The sequence below is a fragment of the Lampris incognitus genome, chromosome 6 (genome assembly GCF_029633865.1).
Source record: "Lampris incognitus isolate fLamInc1 chromosome 6, fLamInc1.hap2, whole genome shotgun sequence".
Classification (NCBI taxonomy): domain Eukaryota; kingdom Metazoa; phylum Chordata; class Actinopteri; order Lampriformes; family Lampridae; genus Lampris; species Lampris incognitus.
In genome coordinates, this window is record NC_079216.1 from 18,114,183 (window position 1) to 18,136,504 (window position 22,322).

General features: G+C 46.5%; 1 protein-coding gene across 1 annotated transcript in view; it reads left to right on the forward strand.

Annotated features, from left to right (window-relative positions):
- The window catches only part of LOC130114162 (neuronal acetylcholine receptor subunit alpha-7), a 91,363-nt gene that overhangs the window by 37,143 nt on the left and 31,898 nt on the right, over nucleotides 1-22,322 (forward strand). Inside the window, exons 3-5 of the mRNA XM_056281948.1 lie at nucleotides 9,464-9,508; nucleotides 18,707-18,816; nucleotides 20,506-20,585. Of these exons, the coding sequence (XP_056137923.1) occupies nucleotides 9,464-9,508; nucleotides 18,707-18,816; nucleotides 20,506-20,585 (235 nt within the window). The remainder of the gene's footprint in view (nucleotides 1-9,463; nucleotides 9,509-18,706; nucleotides 18,817-20,505; nucleotides 20,586-22,322) is intronic.

The following is a 22,322-nucleotide window of genomic DNA, read 5'->3' on the forward strand; positions in this document are numbered from 1 at the left end:
GTGCAAAATAAAATTACTTTCATATACGAACAACCAATAACAGTGCAACAGCAGTAAATCTCTTCATATCCCATACCAGTGTAATAACCACAGTAGCGTATGATAACATTTCTCCTCTTTTCCCCCTCTCTCCCACATAGCAACCATCAACATTATTCAGATTACATAGTGAGTTTCAGTGGAGGTTTAGACAGCCGTCCAACCCTTGTGTAAGTGTGTCCATCCGAACGCGGAGCGCCAACAGGAGTAGATGGTGCCTTGGGCATGGACCTGATGGGGCTCCGCTCGAACACAGCCTGAGGGGTCTCAATGACAGTTTCTGTAGCTGGATCCCCGTCCGGTGTGTGTGCCGCAGCGGGTTCAACAGGATCGTGCGCGGCTCGTGCAGCTGGCTCAGCCACTCTGAGATCGATCCTGTTACGACGGTACAGGGAGCCATCAATGTCCACAAGATAAGACCTCGGCGCAACCCTGCGGAGACAAGTTCCGACTCTCCAGCGGCCAGTGTTATCACCTGGCAGGGGCTTCATCCGTACGACTTCCCCAATTTCAAGTGCCGGCAATTCACGGGCAGATCTGTCATGGAAGGATTTGGCGAGTTGCTTCCTGTGGCGCAGCTTTTCAGTGACGCCCACGACAACAGCTGGTTCCAGGAGCTTGCTTGCCGCCGGGATGGACGTCTTCAACCGGCGGGACATGAGGCGTTGTGCTGGGCTGCTGCCCATGTTTTCCGTAGGTGTATTCCTCCAGTGAAGCACGGCTTTCCAGGGGTCTTCACCATCATGCGCGGCCTTACGCAGAAGATTTTTTACAATCTTCACGGCCGACTCGGCCTTGCCATTCGCTTTCGGGTGTCTGGGAGAGGAGGTCACGTGCTCAAATTCCCACTCAGAAGCGAACCGTGTGAACTGAGCTGTGAACTGAGGGCCGTTGTCTGTAATAACCTTCTCTGGCTGACCATGTCGGGCGAACTGTGCCTTACATCGCTTGATGACTGTCTCTGCAGACATGTCGGGTAGAAGCTCAATCTCCCAAAAATCGGAATAGTGGTCGACTATTAGGAGATAGTCTTTCTGTCTGAAGCTGAATAGGTCCATGCTCAAGACCTGCCATGGCCTGGTTGGTACTTCGTGAGAGAGCGTGGTCTCCTTTTGCTGATTGTGGGCGTACACATTGCAGGTCGAGCAGCTGCTTACAAAGTCCTTTATCTCTGACTGCATGTTGGGCCAGTACAATGTCTCTTGAGCGTGTCGGTAGCATGCATCACCCCCTATGTGACTTGAATGTATGCGCGTCAACATTTCTGGGCGGAGTGACTTTGGGATGATGACTTTTTGCCCCCGGAACAGAACTCCGTTCTGCACACTGATTTCATCCCGGAAGGGCCAGTACTCCCTAGCGATGAGGGGCGCTTCCTCCTTTACATCTGGCCAGCCCACGAGAACAGTGTTCTTCAGTGCCTGTAAGCATTCATCTCTGTCGGTGTGTCGTCTGATCTGTTCCAGCCGCTGGTTAGTCACATTCAGGTACTCTGCCTGGTTCACGTGCTGTATGTCTTCCTGCTCTTGTTGCAGAGAGCAGATAGCGTGTCGCTGATATGCAGTCCCTCTGCCGGAGCATCCAGCCGTAGCTCTGCTGAGCGTGTCGCTTATGAACATCTCTGGGCCTGGTTTGTAGATTACCCTCAGGTCGTAGTTCTGCAGAGTCATGAGCATGCTCTGGAGTCTCTTGGGCGCATTGAGAAGTGGCTTGCTGAAAATAGAGATCAGAGGCTTATGGTCCGTCTCTGCTGTGATTGGGTCGCGGCCATATAGGTAATGGTGAAACCTCTGGCAGGCGAAGACGATACTGAGGCACTCCTTCTCAATTTGTGCATAGTTTTTTTCGGTGGGGGTAAGAGCCCTCGAGGCAAATGCGATGGGCTGACCTTCCTGCATGAGACAACAACCGAGACCGCTCTGGCTGGCGTCGCTCTGGATTGCGATTGGCTTAGTTACATCATAGTAGCGCAGGACGGGCATGGCTGTCGCCAGCGCCTTAAGCTCATGAACCGCCGCCTCGTGCTTAGGCAGCCAGTGCCAGGGTGTGTCCTTGTCCAACAGGCGTCGCAACGGCTCGCAGACAGTAGATAGATGAGGCATGAACTTGGCTAAATAGTTAGCGAAGCCAATGAGACGCTGCACGCCCTTGGCATCTGTTGGGTTCGGCATGTCAATAATGGCTCTCACCTTCTCTGGATCGGGCTTCAGTCCAGCAGATGAGAGAATGTGGCCATGAAACTGCACCTCAGCCACCTTGAACTCCAACTTCTTCAGGCCGAGGCGAAGCTTGACCTCGCGGCAGCGTTCCATCAACGCCGCAAGCTTGACGTCGTGGTCGTCCCCAGCCTCCTTGTCTGTGTCCCCGCAGCCGACGACCAGGATATCGTCCGCAATGGGCTCAACGCCCTTCAGACCGGCGAGGAGCTCGTGCTGCTTGCGCTGATATACCCCGGGCGCCACCGATACTCCAAATGGTAGCTTGAGCCACCGCTTCCTCCCCCAGGGGGTCCAGAACGTGGTCATGAGGCTACTCTCATAGTCCAGTTTGCATTGCAGGAATGCATCCCGAGCGTCCACTAACGTGAAGACTCTGGCCTTGGGCAATTTATACAAAATGTCCTCCAAGGTAGGCATGATGTAGTGAGAGCGCTTTAGGGCTTTGTTCAATGGTTTAGGGTCAATGCATATTCTCAGCTTCTCCGGTTTTTTAACAGTCACCATGTTGCTGATCCAATCTGTAGGATCTGTGACAGGCGCAAGGTGGCCGTCAGCCTCGTACTTGTCCAGCTGGGCTTTGACTGCTGCTTTCATTGCGATTGGGACATTGCGAGGGGCACTCTGTACTGCAGCAACACTAGGATCACGGTCAAAATGGACCTCCCCAGGCACGGGGAGGTCTCAAAGGTGCCCATAGAGCTCAGTGTTTCTCTTTCCCGAATACAGCTTCAGTCTGGTGTCACTCGGGCGGAGAGGTGTGTTTGGGGCCAGCCTTTTCTTGTCTTGAAAGCCCATTACATTGCAGGTGGCTCCAGAGTCCAGCTGACATTGTTGTGGCTTGTCGTGGAGTTTCAGAGTCACAAACCACTTCTTTCCTTTGGTGTGCACTGCGCCGATTGACTCAAACATGTACAGATCATCTGCATCATTACTATGCTCTGGGGGTTCTTCTGTGTATTCCACACAGTTTACCTTGCCCTCAGCATGCCCCTTTTTGCTCTTTAAGCACACTTTAGAAAAGTGATTAAGTGTCCCACATGACCTACATTGTTTCCCGAAGGCCGGGCAATGCTCTCTGCCCCTTGAATGCGAGCTGCCACAATATTTGCAATTGCCTGCATCTCCTGCTGTTCTGGGTGGATTGCTCTGTTTCCATTGGTTTTGTCTGGGTTGCCTAGCAACGGCATGCACTGCCTCCGGCTGCGGTGTTGTTGCAAACTCCATTGCTCTCATACGGATGTCAGTTTGCTCTGCTGCGCGACACATGTCAATAGCTGTGACCATGTTCAAATCCTTCTCTCTCAACAGCCTGCGCCTAACGGCCTCGCTTGCAACTCCCAGGACTATCTTATCACGGATCATTTCATCTTTCAACTGTCCATACTCACAGGTTGCTGCCCTCTCTCTCAGTCTCGTCACAAAGGTATCAAACGATTCTCCTTCCTCCTGCTTGCAACTCCCGAAAATGTACCTCTCGTATATTGTGTTTTTTGCTGGCTTGAAGTATTTCCCCAACTCTCTCAGTATGGCGTCAGGATCCCCTTGATCATCTTCTGGGAGGTTCAGATTGTGGCGGTAAATATGCCTGCATTCACTTCCCATCACACTTCTTAGAGTAGCCGCTTGTATTTTCTTGTCCTTGCCAAGTATGCCCGTGACGAGGTCGTAGTCTTCATATTCGGCCCGAAAAATGTCCCAATTGACACTCCAATCGCCTGTGAAGCTCATCGGGGACGGTGGTGGAATATTCACGTTAGCTGCCATTGTATGTGATGCTATCGGCGCCGGTAACGCTAGCGTTAGCTCCTCTGTGACAACGTCTTCAGCAGAAGTACTTTGCTCTGAATCGGAATCCTCCGACATGTGACCTACTCAGGCCTACAAACTTAAACATGCGAGCTAGTAAAATAAGAAATAAGTTCTCCGACTTCTGACACCATGTTTCAGTAGGCTATCTTATAAAGAATGACACACACACGAGTTGCTCAGTGCAGCCAAGTATCTTCAAAGTGATGTAACATGTTCCTGAGCGCGGGTCATGTGTCTCTAAGGTAAACTAGTGGATAGCCGATGGCATCGATCTATCTAGACCCGTAACACCTTTAGCCGAGCGGTTAGTGATGTCGCCTTGTGGTGCCGCCTTGTGGTGCAGTACACCCGTATCGAATCCCGCACCGGGCAAGAAAATGACCGGTTACATTGGTGGCAGCGGTGGGATCCGGAAGTCTGCAGATCCTCAGAAGTCTCTTCGGAGCGCGGGAATAACAAAGCGCGAGGGCGCGCTTCCGGGAGAGGGTGACGACTGTAAACTACCACTAAGACACGTTAGCCCTTAGCTAACGGGTCTGACCCTTTAGCCGAGCGGTTAGTGATGTCGCCTTGTGGTGCCGCCTTGTGGTGCAGTACACCGCCGTACTGCACCACAAGGCCAATCAGGAGTAAGGGGGAAGGGTCACGGTGAAGGGAGGGGCGAGCGGTTGGAGAGAGGAAGAAAATGGCGTTAGGGAGAGAAGGGGGCGACGGTAGATTCAGGGCTGCCGGTGAAGAGATAGTTGGAAAACATAGCAAATGTCAGTCTTATGGTTTACAAGTTTAATCGCACATTGTTCGAAGGTGTAAGCTATAAGTGTGATACTGGTGGATGTAAAGTGAAGGTCGGTTAGACGTTACTGCGTCATTCTCCAGTTCACCGTGACGGTCGTTACCCAGCTAGTTAGCAAAGCTAGCTGATGTAGTAGCCTTGTTGGCTAGTTCAGTGAACGTACGCAGCTATCAAAAGACTCGTACGGGACTCGTACGGGACCAGACACACCAGATAGCGGTTTGAGCCGCCAGGGTTTGCTCAGACTTCCTCCGGCTACGTGGGATCCTCACGTGGGAACAAGTCACCAGAAGCGAGCCTTTCGTCTCGTTTTCACCCGCGCCTGGACTATTCGCGCGCACCGCCATTTCCTGTCATTGTAGGAACGTTCTGGAACTGCCGTTCTCCTGAGCTGAGTGGGTACGCTTGTCCGTTTAGCTTGCAAGAGTGCAGATAACGTCGGTTGGACACGTGAAATCAGGACTGCAACGAGGGTGGGTTATGAGGACCTCTTTAGTAGTTTGATAGATGTGTTTGATTTGGAATATTGAAAAAGCTACCTACTTTAATTTTGTGTTTGAACTGTATTGAGCCTGACAAGGCTGGATTATGGATGCCGGGCAGGGGCCCCAGACCACGAAGGGCCCCAAAAGGTCAGGGCATTGTGTTCGCATTAGTAGCTATCCCCAATCATACTCTACAAGGGGCGTTGTTCCAACCCTGCGTCGCAATGCTGGGCCCAAGCTAGTCTGTATTGATGCAGGATCCCCAAGCTACAGTCTCTACTGATGCAGGGTCCTAAGCTACAAAGTCTGTACTGATGCAGGACCTCAAGCTACAAAGTCTCTATTGATGCGGGGCCCCAAGCTACAGTCTCTACTGATGCAGGGCCCCAAGCTATCAAGTCTCTATTGATGCGGGGGCCCCAAGCTACAGTTTCTATTAATGCGGGGTCCAAGCTACAAAGTCTGTATTGATGCAGGGCCCCAAGCTACAGTCTACTGATGCAGGGTCCCAAGCTTCATTGTTTCATTGTGTATAGTTAAGCAAATGTGCTAGCTAGAGTGCCCATACTGAAAAATGATTAAACAGTTTTACTAAAATGTGCCCATATTTCAGTAAATTATTTTCTCTGAAATTCCTGTTGGTAAGCCGTTGTAAGTGGGAAGAAGGCTTCACAATATGTTTGCAATGCTGTGAGCTGCTATTCTCATCTCTTGTTTGTTTTGTGATTCAAAATTGTGTTGTACTTTGTAGCCGCCATCTGAATCCCATGCAGATTGTCATAGCGTTTACTATCATGATGGGTATTTGCATTAGTTTTACATTTAACAATGTTTAGTGTTGTTTGTGTAGCCTATCTGATGGGGTGGGGGTGGGGGGGGCAACGGATGTGCGTGCCCCAGGACCTCCTGGTAGGTTAATCTGGCCATGGAGCTTGATAGTGAAAGTGCACTATTTATTTTGTTTTCGTTTTTTTTGTTTTTTTGTTTTGTTTTGTTTTTACAATAACTAAATATTTCGAGTTGCAACTTTGTCTTGTGTGATTATTCATCTAAAGGTTATTAATTTCATGGGAATTGGTATAATTAGGGAAGTCAAACTAAGCTGAATGTAAATTGGATTATAGTGAGAGAACCTGGGGCCCTGCCCTCTATAGTCATGGAGTAAAAGGGGCTACACTTTTAATAACTTTTAACAACTCCTTGGGATAATTCGATTATTTTAATTGATTTTATAGTTTGTCTCCATTATTGTTTTATGGATTTTATTCGATCATCTTGATCGCACCGAGGCCTCCGATTCTGTAGTGCTGGAGATGTATGTGGGTTGTTTCTAGCTTGTGGTTAAGCTAACCAAAACAATCATGTCGACTTTGCCCAGTGAGGACTGTGTGCTGATTAAGAAAGCAAACAGAAAGATCGCTGACCTTGAAGAGGATGTTTGATGCATACGAAAGACTCCCTTTTGGCCAGCTTCATGGACGTGACTTCTGGCCAGTTCAAACGGATTTGCTCTCTCAGTGCAACCATCCAGAACACAGTTCTCTGGGACCCTGCCACTTCTCCACGGCTTTCCTCCCGCTCAACACCTAACCACCAGTTGTCCTGGGCCAAGGTAGTGGTCCGTGGTTGTAAAAGAGACTTGGACGGGGCTGCCTCACCCCCTCACCTAAGCCTCTCCAACCCTCCAACCACTACGCGGCCCGGTCTGATGACACTCCAGTCCACCCAGCTGATGTTCCTGTGGTTCCAACTTGTTCCGATCTGGACCCCTCTGTGAAAATGGCGCATGCCGACACTGCAGCTTCCCCACCACTGGTGGCTAGCAGTCTTCAGCTGGCTCACCATCCCACTGTGAATCAAACAAGGTTGAATACGTTCATCTGGAAGCTGTGAAGTCAAAACAACAGCCCTCATCCCGGGTAATGATCTCCTCTTCCCATGATCCTGGAAGAGGCTGTGATCAAACACTCTGGAAGTCTTCCTTGCACTGAGCCGGCAGGGGAATCCATTCTCAGAGCTGATGTCGCTGCCTCGCCACAACACTCGCCTGCTCGGACACTCCATCCCCAGTTGGAGATTTCAACATCCCCTTTTCCCCCCAGCTACATTAATAGTTGGGGATTCCATAATCAGGAACATCAATTTTTTCACACAGCCACTTACTGTTTCCCTGAAGCCATAGTCCCTGATATCCTGGATAAGTTCCTGGGGCTGCTGTGCTCACTCCCATCCTCCACCAATCAAGTGATTGTTCATGTGCGGACAAACGTTGCAGCTCGTCGGCAGTCTGAACTGACCAAAAAGGATTTTAATGACCTTTTTAGCTTTTTAAGTACTTGTGCAATGTCTGTTTTTATTTCCGGTCCTATCCCCACACTGGCCCATGAGCAGGCCATTTCAGCAGAATCCTCAGCCTTCACACTTTGCTCAAGTTTAAGTTTTATTGGCAATTTTAGTCTGTTTTGGGATCGATTCTCCCTCTTCAGAACTGACAGAGCCCATCCCAATAGGCTGGGTAGCCAAAAGCTAGCTGCCAACTTGCAGCATGCCGTACAGTCCTCTTCACGTGACTTGACTGTTTACATCCCACGCTTCTCTCCTAGAACCTCCATTTCCGCCTATGGTGGCACCCAACGGTACTGTTCCCCCAACAGCTCCCCCCACTGGCCTCATCTGTGATTAACCCTCTCCATGGCATACTGAAGGCCCTGTTGCTGAACATATAGAAGATTTAAAACCCCTGGCTCCAAAAGTGGTCACAGATTCAAGAGGAAAGACTATGGCGAGGAAATAGTAAGCATTAGCACTTCAGGCGGCAGCCATGGGTGTCTGAAAAATAATCTACGGTTTTTCACCAGTTTAAAAAAAAAATCGTGTAATGCTGTCACTGCGCTGTACCCGAGATGTTTCTTATTACAGAGACAACGTTTTTTTCAAGAAACACGTGAATTAAATAGTTATAAAAGTAATTAAATAAACAGGTGTTTTCAATAGGTTTTCAATGGAAACAGGCTCTCTTAGGCTATTGTTTTTCTAACAGTTAGACAAACTGTTGCTCAGTTAGACTCTAACCAAGCAACAGTAACAAGGAGCGATGGGAGAGGCACAGGACTTGGCAAAGGGCAACTTGAATCTTGGAAGCAGTTCTTGGTTTTGATTGCTCTAAATGAGTATATTGTTAAAAGTAACTGAGCTTGACAGCTGTTCCAAGCTCCCTGTGTGTTTCTGTGTCATTCCAGGTGAGGCTGAGGGTAAACTAGGCTGAATTTACACACACACACACACATTGGTGCCATTTGACAACATGATATGAGATACTTGGTTTTTGTGACTTTAGAGTTAGAAATGTTTATTTAGTTGTGAATTTGAAACAAAAAAGCTAAAAGAAAAGGGAAATAAAAAATCATAGCTCATGGGAAGGCTAGGGGGGGGCAGATGTGCTGGTGTCTCGGACCATGGGACTGAGCCAGAGGTGGTCCCAAAAAAGCTTTGAAGTTATAGACGGAGTTGCCCACCTCCTCTTTGCCCTCCGATATACTCAGAAGAGCTAGAGATGTAAGAAATGATTGAGTTGAAAATATACATGACATTTATTATACAGTTATCATAGAACCACAGCAGGGAAAAAAGCTAAAAACATATTATCTGGGAGTGTCGAACTTCTCAGAAGGCCTCAAAAACGTCTCATCTCAAAAGAATCAAAGACAAGAACTCTGAATTATGTAACATTTCCCATAAGTACTACCACTGAATCAGCCCCCCCTCCCACAGACACATGCAAATACACACACATTATGCAGGACAGCTATCAGGATTCAGCTTCTTAATGGATAGCTTGGCTTGCTTGGCTGGTGTTATGCATAGATTTGCTTATGAGCTTCCTACCTGAGAATGTATTAAAAGGCTGGACATTCATCAAAGTGACATTATTAGTATTCATCCCCTCTTCTACTGGCAAGATTCCATGTTTAAGACAAATTACCAGCGATGCAAAAGGGGAGCTGGGAATTTGACTCATACCCATTGTGTCACTGACAGAATGTGATTCTCAATACCTTTGCAGAGGAGAGGAGACGGATACTGACTGGTTCTTGGTGTTCATGTTTTTCTGTTTGTAGGATGAGAAGAACCAGGTCCTGACCACCAACATCTGGCTCCAACTGGTAAGTTGTCTCGACCTCCTCATCATTCTCTTCACTCACTAGATAAGGTAAACACTCGCATTTAAGTCAAAGTTTCTGTCATGGTTAGGGCGTCCGGGTAGCGCAGCCGTCTATTCTGTTGCCTACCAACACGGGGATCACCGGTGCGAATCCCCGTGTTACCTCCAGCTTGGTCGGGCGTTCCTGCAGACACAAGTATCCATCTTCAGGGGCCGCTCTGATGGCCGAGCGGACAAACCCGCCGTTCTTGCAATCCGCTCGTCATGTGGCTGGGGGGTTCGTATCCCAGACTCGCCGTAACCGGTCACGGCCAGAGCGTCCACGGGGTAAGGCGTTCATTAGGCCACCCTTACCCGAGGGATAGTGGGTGTAGATCGGTGTAGTGTTCGGGGACTCGTCGTTCTCCAGCGACCCCTCTGGCCCATCCGGGTGCCTGCAGCCAAGCAACCGAAAGCATTCTACCTACGTCTCCTTCGCGGCCTGAAGGTGATGCAATCCATGCGAGGCTTCAGCGGGTAAAATAGCGAGAGCAGCCAACACGATTTTGAAGGAAGCTGGTGTTACGACTATCTCCTTCCTGTGGAAACGTGAGCCAGGGGAGTTATTCAACAAGAGTTCCGGCCATATGCCATTGGGTTAATCGGATGGGATAAGGGGAAAAACTAGAAATAAATGTATATATATAAAAAAAGTATCCATCTTCAAACTACAATGGCCCTTCTGGAAAAACCAGAGAGCTTAAAGATCCTCAGAAATGGAAGGTCGGGCATCTGGGTGGCATGGCAGTCTATTCCGGTTGCCTACCAACACGGGGATCGCCGGTTCGAATCCTCGTGTTACCTCTGGCTTGGTTGGGTGTCCCTACAGGTACAATTGGCCGTGTCTGCGGGTGGGAAGCCGGATGTGGGTGTATGTCCTAGTCACTGCACTAGCGCCTCCTCTAGTCAGTCGGGGCGCCTGTTCGGGGGGCAGGGGGAATAGCGTGATCGTCCCATATACTACATCCCGCTGGTGAAATGCGTCCTCACTGTCAGGTGAAAAGAAGTGGCTGGCGACTCCACATATATCGGAGGAGGCATGTGGTAGTCTGCAGCCTACCCCGGATTGACAAAGGGGATGGAGCCGTCCTGGTCTCTGCTGGCCAGGTACAATTGGGGAGAAAAAAAAGGGGGGGGTTCTGTCATGGTTGCTCTTCTTTTTCGACGACCAAACTTCATTCCTCCTCTGATTATGAATAAAGAATGATTTACATCTAATACCACCTGGCAAAGACCAGTGGTGGTGCTGTGTGTGCGCTGGCCAGGATAAAAGGGTCTGCCTGGACTCTGGAGGAGGAGATAAAGCAGACAGTGATCATGAATGGAAAGTCCCAGCCAAATGATCCTGCCCTTCTTTTCAGCTTGGCTCCCAAAGGTCTGAATGGATTGAAGAGTTGCAACATAGTACTTGACCCAGATAAGTTTTTCTACGAGTGGGGGAAAAACCCAGCCTGGCTGGCTGCAAACGGGGACTGTGATTTGCTCTGCCTCCACAAATACTTCGTCTAACAGTTCTGCTCGCTCGTCTGGAGGAGTCTGAAGTGATCACTCACATTTTGTTTCCTCGGTATGGTTTACCAGTGAGAACCCCATGTTTCCAGGCTCTTTAGGGGTTACAGACTGTGATGGCGATAGCTGTTTGTCCTTGTTCTCTTACAGTTGTTCACCACACTATGAAGAGTTATCAATCCCTGCTTTTTTTTGTCGGCCGGGGCCGGTGCTGTGAAGCCAGTGTGAATGTCACAGTGAACAGAAAATGTAAGAATTCATTTAGGCACACTTGGTAAACCTATTTCATGCAGCTGTCCAAATTTAATTAGGTTTCATATCAGCTCCAATGGATTGTGCGCTCACTAATCCTCCTTAATCTGTAGTGCTCAGTGCTGCTCTCTAACAGAAAGGTTGCTTCATCCGCCCAAGGTTCACTCCTTCACCTTTCTCCAGAGCTCTTCCTTTGTCTGCTGTCAGGTACAATTATTTAAGTTCGGGTGCACCTCACTTTTGTGAGATTTAAGAACATCTGTTCCAGGTAATGCTCGCAGTCCTGTGGGTTTTTTAATGTCGACACACATTACTGCAGAGTTGCTGCTTTTTTTCTGGAAAATAAACGGAGCAGTGCGTTTCCTTTGAAACGTGAAAACAAGTTGAACATCAACCTTTCGGGCTGGTTTCTCTGGCTTTTGTAGAGTTTGTTGATGACAAGAAAGCTCCACCGTTTGAACGACATTCCTTCTGATATGGAAGCAAAACTTAGTTTAAAACGTAAAGTCTTACCTAAGTTCAAGTTAACTTTGTTTACTAAACAATAATGTCGTTGAGAATGGTGATTATCGAGGGTGTCCGGGTAGCGTGGTGGTCTATTCTATTGCCCACCAACACGGGGCTGTCTGGTTCAAATCCCCGTGTTACCTCAGGCTGGGTCGGGCGTCCCTACAGACACAATTAGCCATGTCTGCGGATGGGAAGCCGGATGTGGGTATGTGTCCTGGTCGCTGCACTAACACCTCCTCTACTTGGTTGGGGTGCCTGGTCAGAGGGGAGGGGGAACTGAGGGGAATAGCGTGACCCTCCCATGCGCTACGTCCCCCTGGCGAAACTCCTCACTGTCAGGTGAAAAGAAGTGGCTGGTGACTCCACATGTATCGGAGGAGACATGTGGTAGTCTGCAGCCCCCTCCGGATTGGCAGAGAGGGTGGAGCAGCTCGGAAAAGTGGTGTAATTGGCCGGATACAGTTGGGGAGCATAAAGGGGGGAACCCCCCCCCCAAAAAAAGAGAATGGTGAATATGCCAAGAGATGGAAATGAAGAGCCATTTTTCTTTTCTACAAATGGTCAGACTTTAGTGTAGAGCAGTGCTTTTCACTCTCACCCTCAGGTACCTCCAATACCTTTTTTTTTATCCTGCCAAGTAGTTCATTACATTCTCCTGTCATTCCAGCTATTCTAGCCACCTAATCAGGAAGGTGTTAGACTTGGAACAGCAGTTGAATGTAATGAACTACTTGGCAGGATAAAAGATCCAGCGGTGCTGGTGGTCTCTGATAACCGGACAAAACCTTCCCCATCCCTCCTTGATTAATAAAATGAAATTCTCTCTGAATAAACGCTTCCCCTCCACCACCGCTTTCTTCCAACTCCATCTCCATTATGTTCTCCAATCCTATAAAACGTGACTTGGGACATTTCTTACAAATTGACTTCAGTGTTCTCGTGTCCTTCACAAGTCTAACAGATATTGATAATGGGCACAATAGTTTTAGTCTATAGAGCCTGACATGGGAGTGAATTTTCATGTCTCGATGCCAAGGCTCGGTAAAAAAAAATTCTCCCATCTCGTTACACTCACAGAATTAATAGTGAAATTGACTCCCGTGCATGGGAATCCTGCAACTCACATGATTCCCAACCAGATGTCAGGCTAGAGTATCTAGAGACAGTTTGCAGAAGTGGATATACCCTGCTGGATTCACTTTGATAAGTTGGGTTGAATTTTACGTGCATCATGATGAGCGCAAACTGCCCTTTATTCACGTCACATTCAACGGTAACATATCAATATTTTTTTTTCTGATTAACTTATTCAGAACATTGCATTCAGTTACTGTTGCTGTTTTAGAGATTTATTTCAGTGGGGTTGAATTGCACAAGCTAATTGCAACACATTTGGATAGCTCCTCCTATGCCTAGACCGCTGCACCAAATTAACTGAACACACCTGTGTCTGTGCTTGGATATGGTCTGAGCTGGCGGAGGTCTACACACAATCCCAAGCCAAAGTGGACTCCAAAATTTTACTTGGCCAGTGGATCTACATTAACCCCCCCCCCCCCAGTTGTTCTATTAAACCCATCCCTGTGCAAGAGGGTTGCTGTCGAGCCACAACGTTACCAAACAGGTGCAGGTGGGGAAAATTCATATTGCACCCAAGGAAACTGCCAGTCAGCCTGCATTTGTGCCAACATGAAAATAGAGCCCTGTCTGTCAATTTACCAAATCCCCCTCTGTCGCATGTATACAATGCATTTCAACATATCAATAAATTAGGATGTTGTTCAGGACATCCACTGTGATCTTCCACTTTAGTACTGTTTGATTGGTTAAGTAAGTTTAGTTATAAGGGTACAAATATTAATGTTTAGGCATTACATTTGGAATGGTTAGTTTAGGCATGGGTTTAGTATAGTTAAAGTCAGATTAAAGATCCGGGAGGCTGGTTGTTAAAGCCTTACCGGCCAACGCATTCATTCTGGGTGGCACAGTGGCCCAGTGGTTAGCACTGTCACCACAGAGCAAGAAGGTCCAGGGTTCAAACCCCGGTGTTGTCCAACCTTGGGGGCAATCCCAGGTCGTCCTCTGTGTGGAGTTTGTAGGTTCTCCCCCTGTCTGCATGGGTTTTCTCCAGGTGCTCTGGTTTCCTCCCACCATCAAAATGACATGCATGTTAGGGTTAATACTCCTGTCTGTGCCCTTGACCGAGGCATGGAAAGAAGAACTGGAGTTGGTCCCCGGGTAGTGCATGGCGGCTGCCCACTGCTCCTAGCTATGCAGCTAGGATGGATTAAATACAGAGAGGAATTTCCCTATAGGGATTAATAAAATATCTCAAAATCAACCAAAAAAAATTATATAATCCACGTTCATTTTAAATTTGGGTTAAACATAGATGCCTCAGCAGATGTTTCCTATCACATCCTCATTCATCGATACATTGGCGTGCAACGTATTTTGGGACCTTCATATATGTTGTATTCAAACTTGTTGTCTGTGAGACTAGTTTGTCCCCTGAGGGCCAGTTTAAAATTCATTGACACGAGGAAATTAAAGCTTCATCCTGCTGCTTTGCCTGTCTGAGGTCCCGTCTGGGGTTTCCTTCTCCAAATCAGTTCGCCATCACCATCACCAGCTAATATGACAACATTTCATCCAGAGTGTCCATTTGAAGACCATCTGATGAAGAATGCCATACAAGCTGAAAACCCACAAAGACTTCTGCTCTGAGGGACCTGCCACGCTGGCATCTTGGTTGCTGCTGGCTTACTCAATGAGTGCTTTAGTGTGAGCTTGTGTTGAGAAAGAAGCATCACCAATGAGTTTAGCAGGGCATTAATTGATCATTCATTTCATGGATATGGTCTTGTTACTTTTGTATCTTGCTAGTAATTCGAAAGAGCCAGTCTATCCAAGAAAGCTCTATCCTGGGAATATCACCATGCTCTCTTCTACTTTTTTTGAAAATGAACGTCAGACTTAATATCTGAGTTTTGCTGCCACTTCTCTTCTTCGGCTTTTTTTAAACAGAATTCTGGTTTGCTTAAGCGGCTACAAGTAGACACGACTCTGAAGGACGTATCCATCGTCAAACTGCAATGGCCCTTCTTGAAAAACCAGAGACCTTAAAGATCCTCAGAAATGGAAGGTCGGGCATCCGGGTGGCAGGGTAGTCTATTCTGGTTGCCTACCAATATGGGGATCGCCGGTTCGAATCCCTGTGTTACCTCCGGCTTGGTCGGGCGTCCCTACAGGCACAATTGGCCGTGTCTGCGAGTGGAAAGCCGAATGTGGGTACGTGTCCTGGTCGCTGCACTAGCGCCTCCTCTGGTTGGTTGGGGCGCCTGTTTAGGGGGGAGGGGGAACTGGGGGGAATAGTGTGATCCTCCCACATGCTACATCCCCCTGGCGAAACTCCTCACTGTCAGGTGAAAAGAAGCGGCTGGCGACTCCACATGTATCGGAAGAGGCATGTGGTAGTCTGCAGCCCTCGCCGGATCTGCAAAGGGGGTGGAGCAGAGACCAGGACGGCTCGGAAGAGTGGGGTGCAAGTGCAATTGGGGAGAAAAGGGGGTTGGGGGACAAATGAAAAGATGTTGAACGGGGAGGGTAGACTTGGCCAGAGGTGTCTGAGCGTTTTGAAACTAATACTCTGGTCGCGTCTCTGTCTTAGTTCACTGGATCATTCAAAATCCAACACAATCTGAGAACAAACGCAAAACATAAAACCCCTCTATTTTGGCTTTTGTCCTGGCTCTAGTGTGTAGTAAATGGTTCACTTTTACACAGAACAATCGTTTTATCTTAAAAAATTGACATAGTAGTATCTGTGTATTCTGTATCAATAAATTTCTGTATGTCTCTTCTCTGACATTAGCATTAATATTGGGTTTTAATTCAGTCAGCTCAAAAGATAGATGTTCTTTGTGCAGTTTAAAAATCATTAAAGCTTTTTGCAGATTTTAACGTGGACTTAATCTCTGAATAATGTGAAAGCATTAGATTGTAGTGAAAGAGAAATTTTTAGACACAGACAGACAGACAGACAGACAGACAGACAGACAGACAGACAGACAGATAGATAGATAGATAGATAGATAGATAGATAGATAGATAGATAGATAGATAGATAGATAGATAGATAGATAGATAGATAGATAGATAGATAGATAGATAGATAGATAGATAGATAGATAGATAGATAGATAGATAGATAGATAGATAGATAGATAGATAGATAGATAGATAGATAGATAGATAGATAGATAGATAGATAGATAGATAGAAAGAAAGAAAGAAAACAATACATTAACACAAGGGTTTAGAGGTTCATTGGGTTTGGAACTATGGCAGAAGGAACAAAACTCCTTTTAAAGTGGCCTGTCTCCAGATGATGGACCTGTACCTGAGACCAGATGAAATCAGGTGAAGAACGGGGTGAGGGGGATCCTGAGTTATTGTTATTTCTCTACCTATCATGGCTTTGCTATTGAGGTGTGATAGGTTGGGGATGGGAAGGCCAATGATTTTGTATGCTTTGTGTGAGATGCGGATGAGCCAGTTCCTATTGGTGAATTTTTCCCCTTTTACTCCCCAATTGTATCCAGCCAATTACCCCACTCTTCTGCGCCGTCCCAGTCGCTGCTCCACCCCCTCCACCGATCTGGGGAGGGCTGCAGACTACCACATGCCTCGTCCGAGACATGTGGAGTCGCCAGCCGCTTCTTTTCACCTGACAGTGAGGAGTTTTGCCAGGGGGATGTGGCACGTGGGAGGATCATGCTATTCCCCCCAGTTCACCCTACCCCCTGAGCAGGCACCCATGACTGACCAGAGGAGGCACTAGTGCAGCGACCAGGACACATACCCACATCCGGCTTCCCATCCGCCAATTGTGTCTATAGGGATGCCCAACCAAGCCGGAGGTAACACAGGGCTCGCTGGATCGCAGACTGTTAAGATGGTGAAGAAACAGGGGGAGCAGTACAGTAGTACAGGCTGAATTATACTAGATTGTGTGTTTGAGGCGAGTAATCCATGCTACCAGGCACACATTGCCATGTTGAAGAAATAACAAAAAAAAAGGAATCCTAGTACTTCGGCTTTTACACCATAGTGTATAGCTCATACCAACACAGAGTTCAGACATTTTCATTGTTGAGTCAGGGAGTTAGAGGTGAGAACTTCACAATATTACAAGAAACTCAGAACAATACAATCTTTTATTTTGTTGTGTCTTTGACATGATGAGAGATTTGGGCATCGAAGGCGACATTGCTCAACGACAGCCCCTATTTGTATTCCGTTCTGCATCTGATGGCTTGCAGTGTGTCATCATGAAAAGCCTGACAACAAATGAATCTGCCTGTCTCTGATAACTTTGAAACTTTTGATTAGTTTCTGTGAGGTTCTATAGGGGTTAAGTAAAGTCAACTTTATTTGTACAGCCCATTATCACAAATTACTAATTTGCCTCAGGGGGCTTTACAGCAACACAACATCCTGTCCTTAGACCCTCTCATCAGATAATGAACAACTCCCTAAAAAAAAACCTTTAACAGGGAGAAAAAATAGGAAGAAACCTCGGAGAGCAACAGAGGAGGGGTCTCTCTCCCAAGACGGACAATGGCAATGGATGTCGTGTTTACACAATTCACAGAATACAACATTGAAAGAGGATAACAGAATTATAATGGAATTATAAAATATATGAAGAACATGATGAGGAGGATGCCAAGCAGTGTCCAGATGCCACGGGAACAGCCCAGGACCCAAGCCACACAATCACCGTCACGATGTAGACCTGGGAGGAGGACAGACTACATGTGCACACAGGGGAGACTCATCACACCATTCACATACACGGGAGAAGAGAAAGAAGACATCATTCATTGAGAGAGAAAAGACGTGAGAGAAGAGAACAGGTTGCAATAGTCAATAATCTATACTCTATAATCTCGTCGGCAGAAAAGTGGTTGGTAAATTCATTGAGACCTAAACTGACCCGCCATGCAGTATAGTTTGTGAAGCACTCAACTTAAAGACAACTAATTGTAGGCTAAGGCAATAAGATGAGCTTTAAGTTTGGATTTAAAGGACTCAACAGACTGATTATCTGATGGCAGCAGGCAGGTTATTCCACAACAGCGGGGCCTGACAGGAAAAGGCCCCGTCACCATCTGACTTCTTTTTAACTTTGGGTACACACAGGAGCCCTGTATTTTGAGAGCGAAGAGCTCGAGATGAACTGTACAGATCAGGGAGATCAGACAGGTATGATGGGGCAAGCCCATGTAGGATTTTATAAGTCAGCAGAAACACCTTGAGTTCTGATCTAACATGGATAGGAACCCAAAGAAGGAAGGCAAGAATTGGTGTAATTCTTGGGTTATATACCACATATTCTTTGGTTTGTTGAAGGGTAGATAGGAGCTTCATTTAGGTGGCTTACCTGCTTGTATGTCTGATGAGTGGATCAAACAATATACAGCAGAGTTGTGCCGCCCCTCCTCCATCACTCCATTGAGCGCTCTGCTGGGTAGGTTGGGGAGGAGGGTCCAGGGGGTTGCTGGGCTTACAAATGCACAAAGTAAACTTATTTTCCAAAATATCAGCTAAAATGATGATGGCGCATATTTCTCCCTCACCTCTAGCCAGTTGCCACCCTAAACTACTGTTTATGTTTCCTACACAAGTGGACATGATGTTGTGGATCTCATAACCATTACTAATCACTCTCATAGTGTTCTATGAGGCAGTCTTGTGAGAAAAAACCCTTTCCATGAAGTATTACATTCATTATGAAAAGTATTACTAAACTATTCACATTTATCTAACTATTCATTCATTTTTTAGGTTTCTTTTTGATGTATGTATGCTTCTGTACTTGCAGTACTGGACAGATTACTACTTGCAATGGAACATGTCTGACTACCCGGGGGTGACCAATGTCCGGTTCCCTGATAACCAGATCTGGAAGCCTGACATCCTGCTGTACAACAGGTACCCTGGGGCCGCACCACTTGAGAAATGCCTGGATGGACTGCATTTAAATTCCTATCACTACAATTAACATTTGATATGGTGTTATATGGATAACTAAAACAATATCATACAATTATATTGACAAGGTACCATAGTGCCAAACTAAACACTGACACAAATAGTGCAGGAACATCAGTGCCTCTGCCAGACTTAACGTAATGCCACAGTACATACTGACAAAGATGGTACACTGACAACAGTACTTCTAACAGACTAAGAATATCCACTTTAATTGTAGCTTTACAGGAAGTGTGGAGAGTGACCAGTGGGTCATTAGGTAATTCTTCTGAACAGGATGAGATACATGACATAAATTCTGAGCCTTGCAGAGCATCAATATAAATAATGAGGCTGAAATGAAGTGGAGGAGGAGGAGGAGAAGGAGGATTTTGGGAGGAGGAGAAGGGACACCAGAAGTCTCTCCCTTACTGGTACAATCTTTAGGTGAACTCTGTTGTTTTTACAGAAAAAAGGTGAAAGGGTTTGGCTCCTGTTGGATCCAAGCTGTAGGGTCCAGTGCTTCATGGTACTTTTGAGACTGGGCGCAACATTCACTTGGTTCCAAGTTTTTCTTGTTCTTTGAGTTACAGTCAGGCGGCACAGTGGTGCAGCGGTTAGTGCTGTCGCCTCACAGCAAGAATGTCTTGGGTTCGAGTCCTGGGGTAGTCCAGCCTTGGGGGTTGTCCCGGGTCATCCTCTGTGTGGAGTTTGTTACAGTCCAGTAAACAAGCTCATTCTGCTGATACCTCTGGCATATCATCGCTGCAGGAAGTTTTTCACTGCAAAGGATATTAAATCCCAGTTAACAAATGCAAAACACTAGATGGGGTTGTGAGTCTCTCTCTCTCCGTCTGAGGCGCTCGATCCACCGGCTACAGTGGATAAGGACAGCCTAGATGCTGAGTAACCGTTCTGATGGGCGTTAGCTCATTAACCAAGCTAGCTTCGATGAATAGTTTGATATGCATCAATAGAAAGGTGGGTGGACCAAACAAAGACTCCACAGTTCTGTCAGGAGTATTGACCTGGCTAGATTTAATGAGTGGGGGCGAAGGTAGAGGCTAAGAGCTCGACTTTGAATCATTTACACTGCTATTAACTTCTAAAGGAAACTATATAAGGTCATTACAGCGTATTACAACTCTTGACTTGGCCTGTAAACCTTAATCCACTACAGTTAGGAGTCCTATCAACAAGTTCTGGGTTATATAGCATGTGTGTGTGTGTGTGTGTGTGTGTGTGTGTGTGTGTGTGTGTGTGTTTGTGTGCATGCACGTACTGAGACAAGAATTTATGGCCCTGTTTTCTCATCAGAACTGCAAGGTTAGGTTTTATATGATGAAAAAACACTGATCGGCCTAACTGCTAACCTGTCAGTCTATCCGTCTTTCTTTCTGCCGTCAATCTTTCGTTCTGTCTTACTGTCCATCTTTATAGATACCTGTCTGTCTGTCTGTTTATGTCTTTCAATCGATTTCTCTGACTGTTGTTCATCTGTCTGTTTCTCCATCTGTGCCTGTCCGTCTATGTATTTACCTATCGTTCTACCCCCTCTATCTTTCTTTTTATCTGCATATCTATCTCTCTCTCTCTCTCTCTCTTTCTCTGTCTCTGTTAACCTGTCCATCCATCTGTCTGTCTCCACAGTGCTGATGAGAGGTTTGATGCCACCTTCCACACCAATGTCCTGGTTAACTCCTCAGGGTACTGCCAGTACCTTCCTCCAGGTAACGCTGCTAAGCCCTTCCCACTGCAAGATATAGACCCTCCCATTGGTTAATAGGCTTTCCCAGACCAATTACATTTAACTCTGTGCTTGATTATTACATAAAAGGTCTTATAAATAAAGGCACTCGAGGTCAGCATTTATACTGAGGGTAGACGTGGGCAACACAGAAGTGTGTAAAAAGAGACAGTATGTGATAGATTTGTTTCAACTTCACAGTTGTAGTTTCCCTGGAATTAAAAGAATAAACGTATAGAACCCCAGGTCACTAAAGTGTCCTGTAAAAAGAAAGTGGAGAGCTTTCGTTGAATTCATTTTACTTTAAAAATCTTGGTAAGCAGACAGACTGAGAGACACCAGATGACTTCATCCAATATGATGTATTAACCATCATGTCTTTATGCGTGATCAGTAATCCAGGTAAGGAAATCACAGAGGGTTGAATGAGTTCATCTGGACACATTTATTGAGATAAACGTGTCCAGATGAACTCATTCAACGCTCTGTATTAGCCATCATGTACTCCATTGAATATTTATAAGCGATCAAATGGAATATGCATATGAAAATTGTATTTTAGCATACAAGTCAAGAATTCAGTATGTATAAACCAGTATATTCATACTGAGTATATATATATATATATATATATATATATATATATATATAGATCATCATCACTTAAATATGTAGATGTTCATTAGCTATGCAGCTATCTATCTATCTAGCTAGCTAGCTAGCTATCATTATCTCCCCAATTGTATGCGGCCAATTACCCCACTCTACCAAGCCTTCCCGGTCGCTGCCTGCTCCACCATCCTCTGCCGATCCGGGGAGGGCTGCAGACTACCACATGACACCCCCGATACATGTGGAGTCGCCAGCAGCTTCTTTTCACCTGACAGTGAGGAGTTTCACCAGGGGGACGTAGCGCGAGGGAGGATCACGCTATTCCCCCCAGTCCCCCCTCCCCCCAAACAGGCACCCCGACCGACTAGAGGAGGCGCTAGTGTAGTGACCAGGACACATACCCACATCTGGCTTCCAACCCGCAGACACGGCCAGTTGTGTCTGTAGGGACGCCCGACAAGCCGTAGGTAACACGGGGATTTGAACCGGGAATTTACCCATGTTGATAGACGACAGAATATATCACTACGCTACCCAGACACCTTATCATTCTCTTTTGAAAATCTATATATATAAAGCAAGAGTGTATGTTTGCTTAAAACTCCAGAAATACTCATTGTAAAACAAAAACAAAGTTATCTTTACAACCAGCACTTTCCAAGGATTGTACAGTTCAAAAAATATTTCAAAAACCAAGTAAAAAATTTGATTTATTTGCGAAAGAGGCATTCCAACGATGCTTTGTGGAGATTTCCAGCAAGTCCTTCCAGTGGTCAAGGGAGGCACTACACCTAACATTGTCAATGCTACCCTGAAGGCACGCAACGTGGTTTACCCTGAGGCACTTGAGCACTGAGTGATTAATACACACATTGGCAAAGAAGCTTGATGAATGGACTGAAAATTATGACATTTGATAATTTTCGTTAATAACATTCGTTTATTCGACATTCGTTTATCACATGTATCATATGATAAATTATCCTATATTTCATCATCAATTATATCATAAAGATCAGATCGTGTTGGTTGTTTTGGTGAGAACATTTTCCTCGGGCAACGCCGTGTAACTCTGCTAGTGGTAGATAGACAGACAGACACAGGTGAT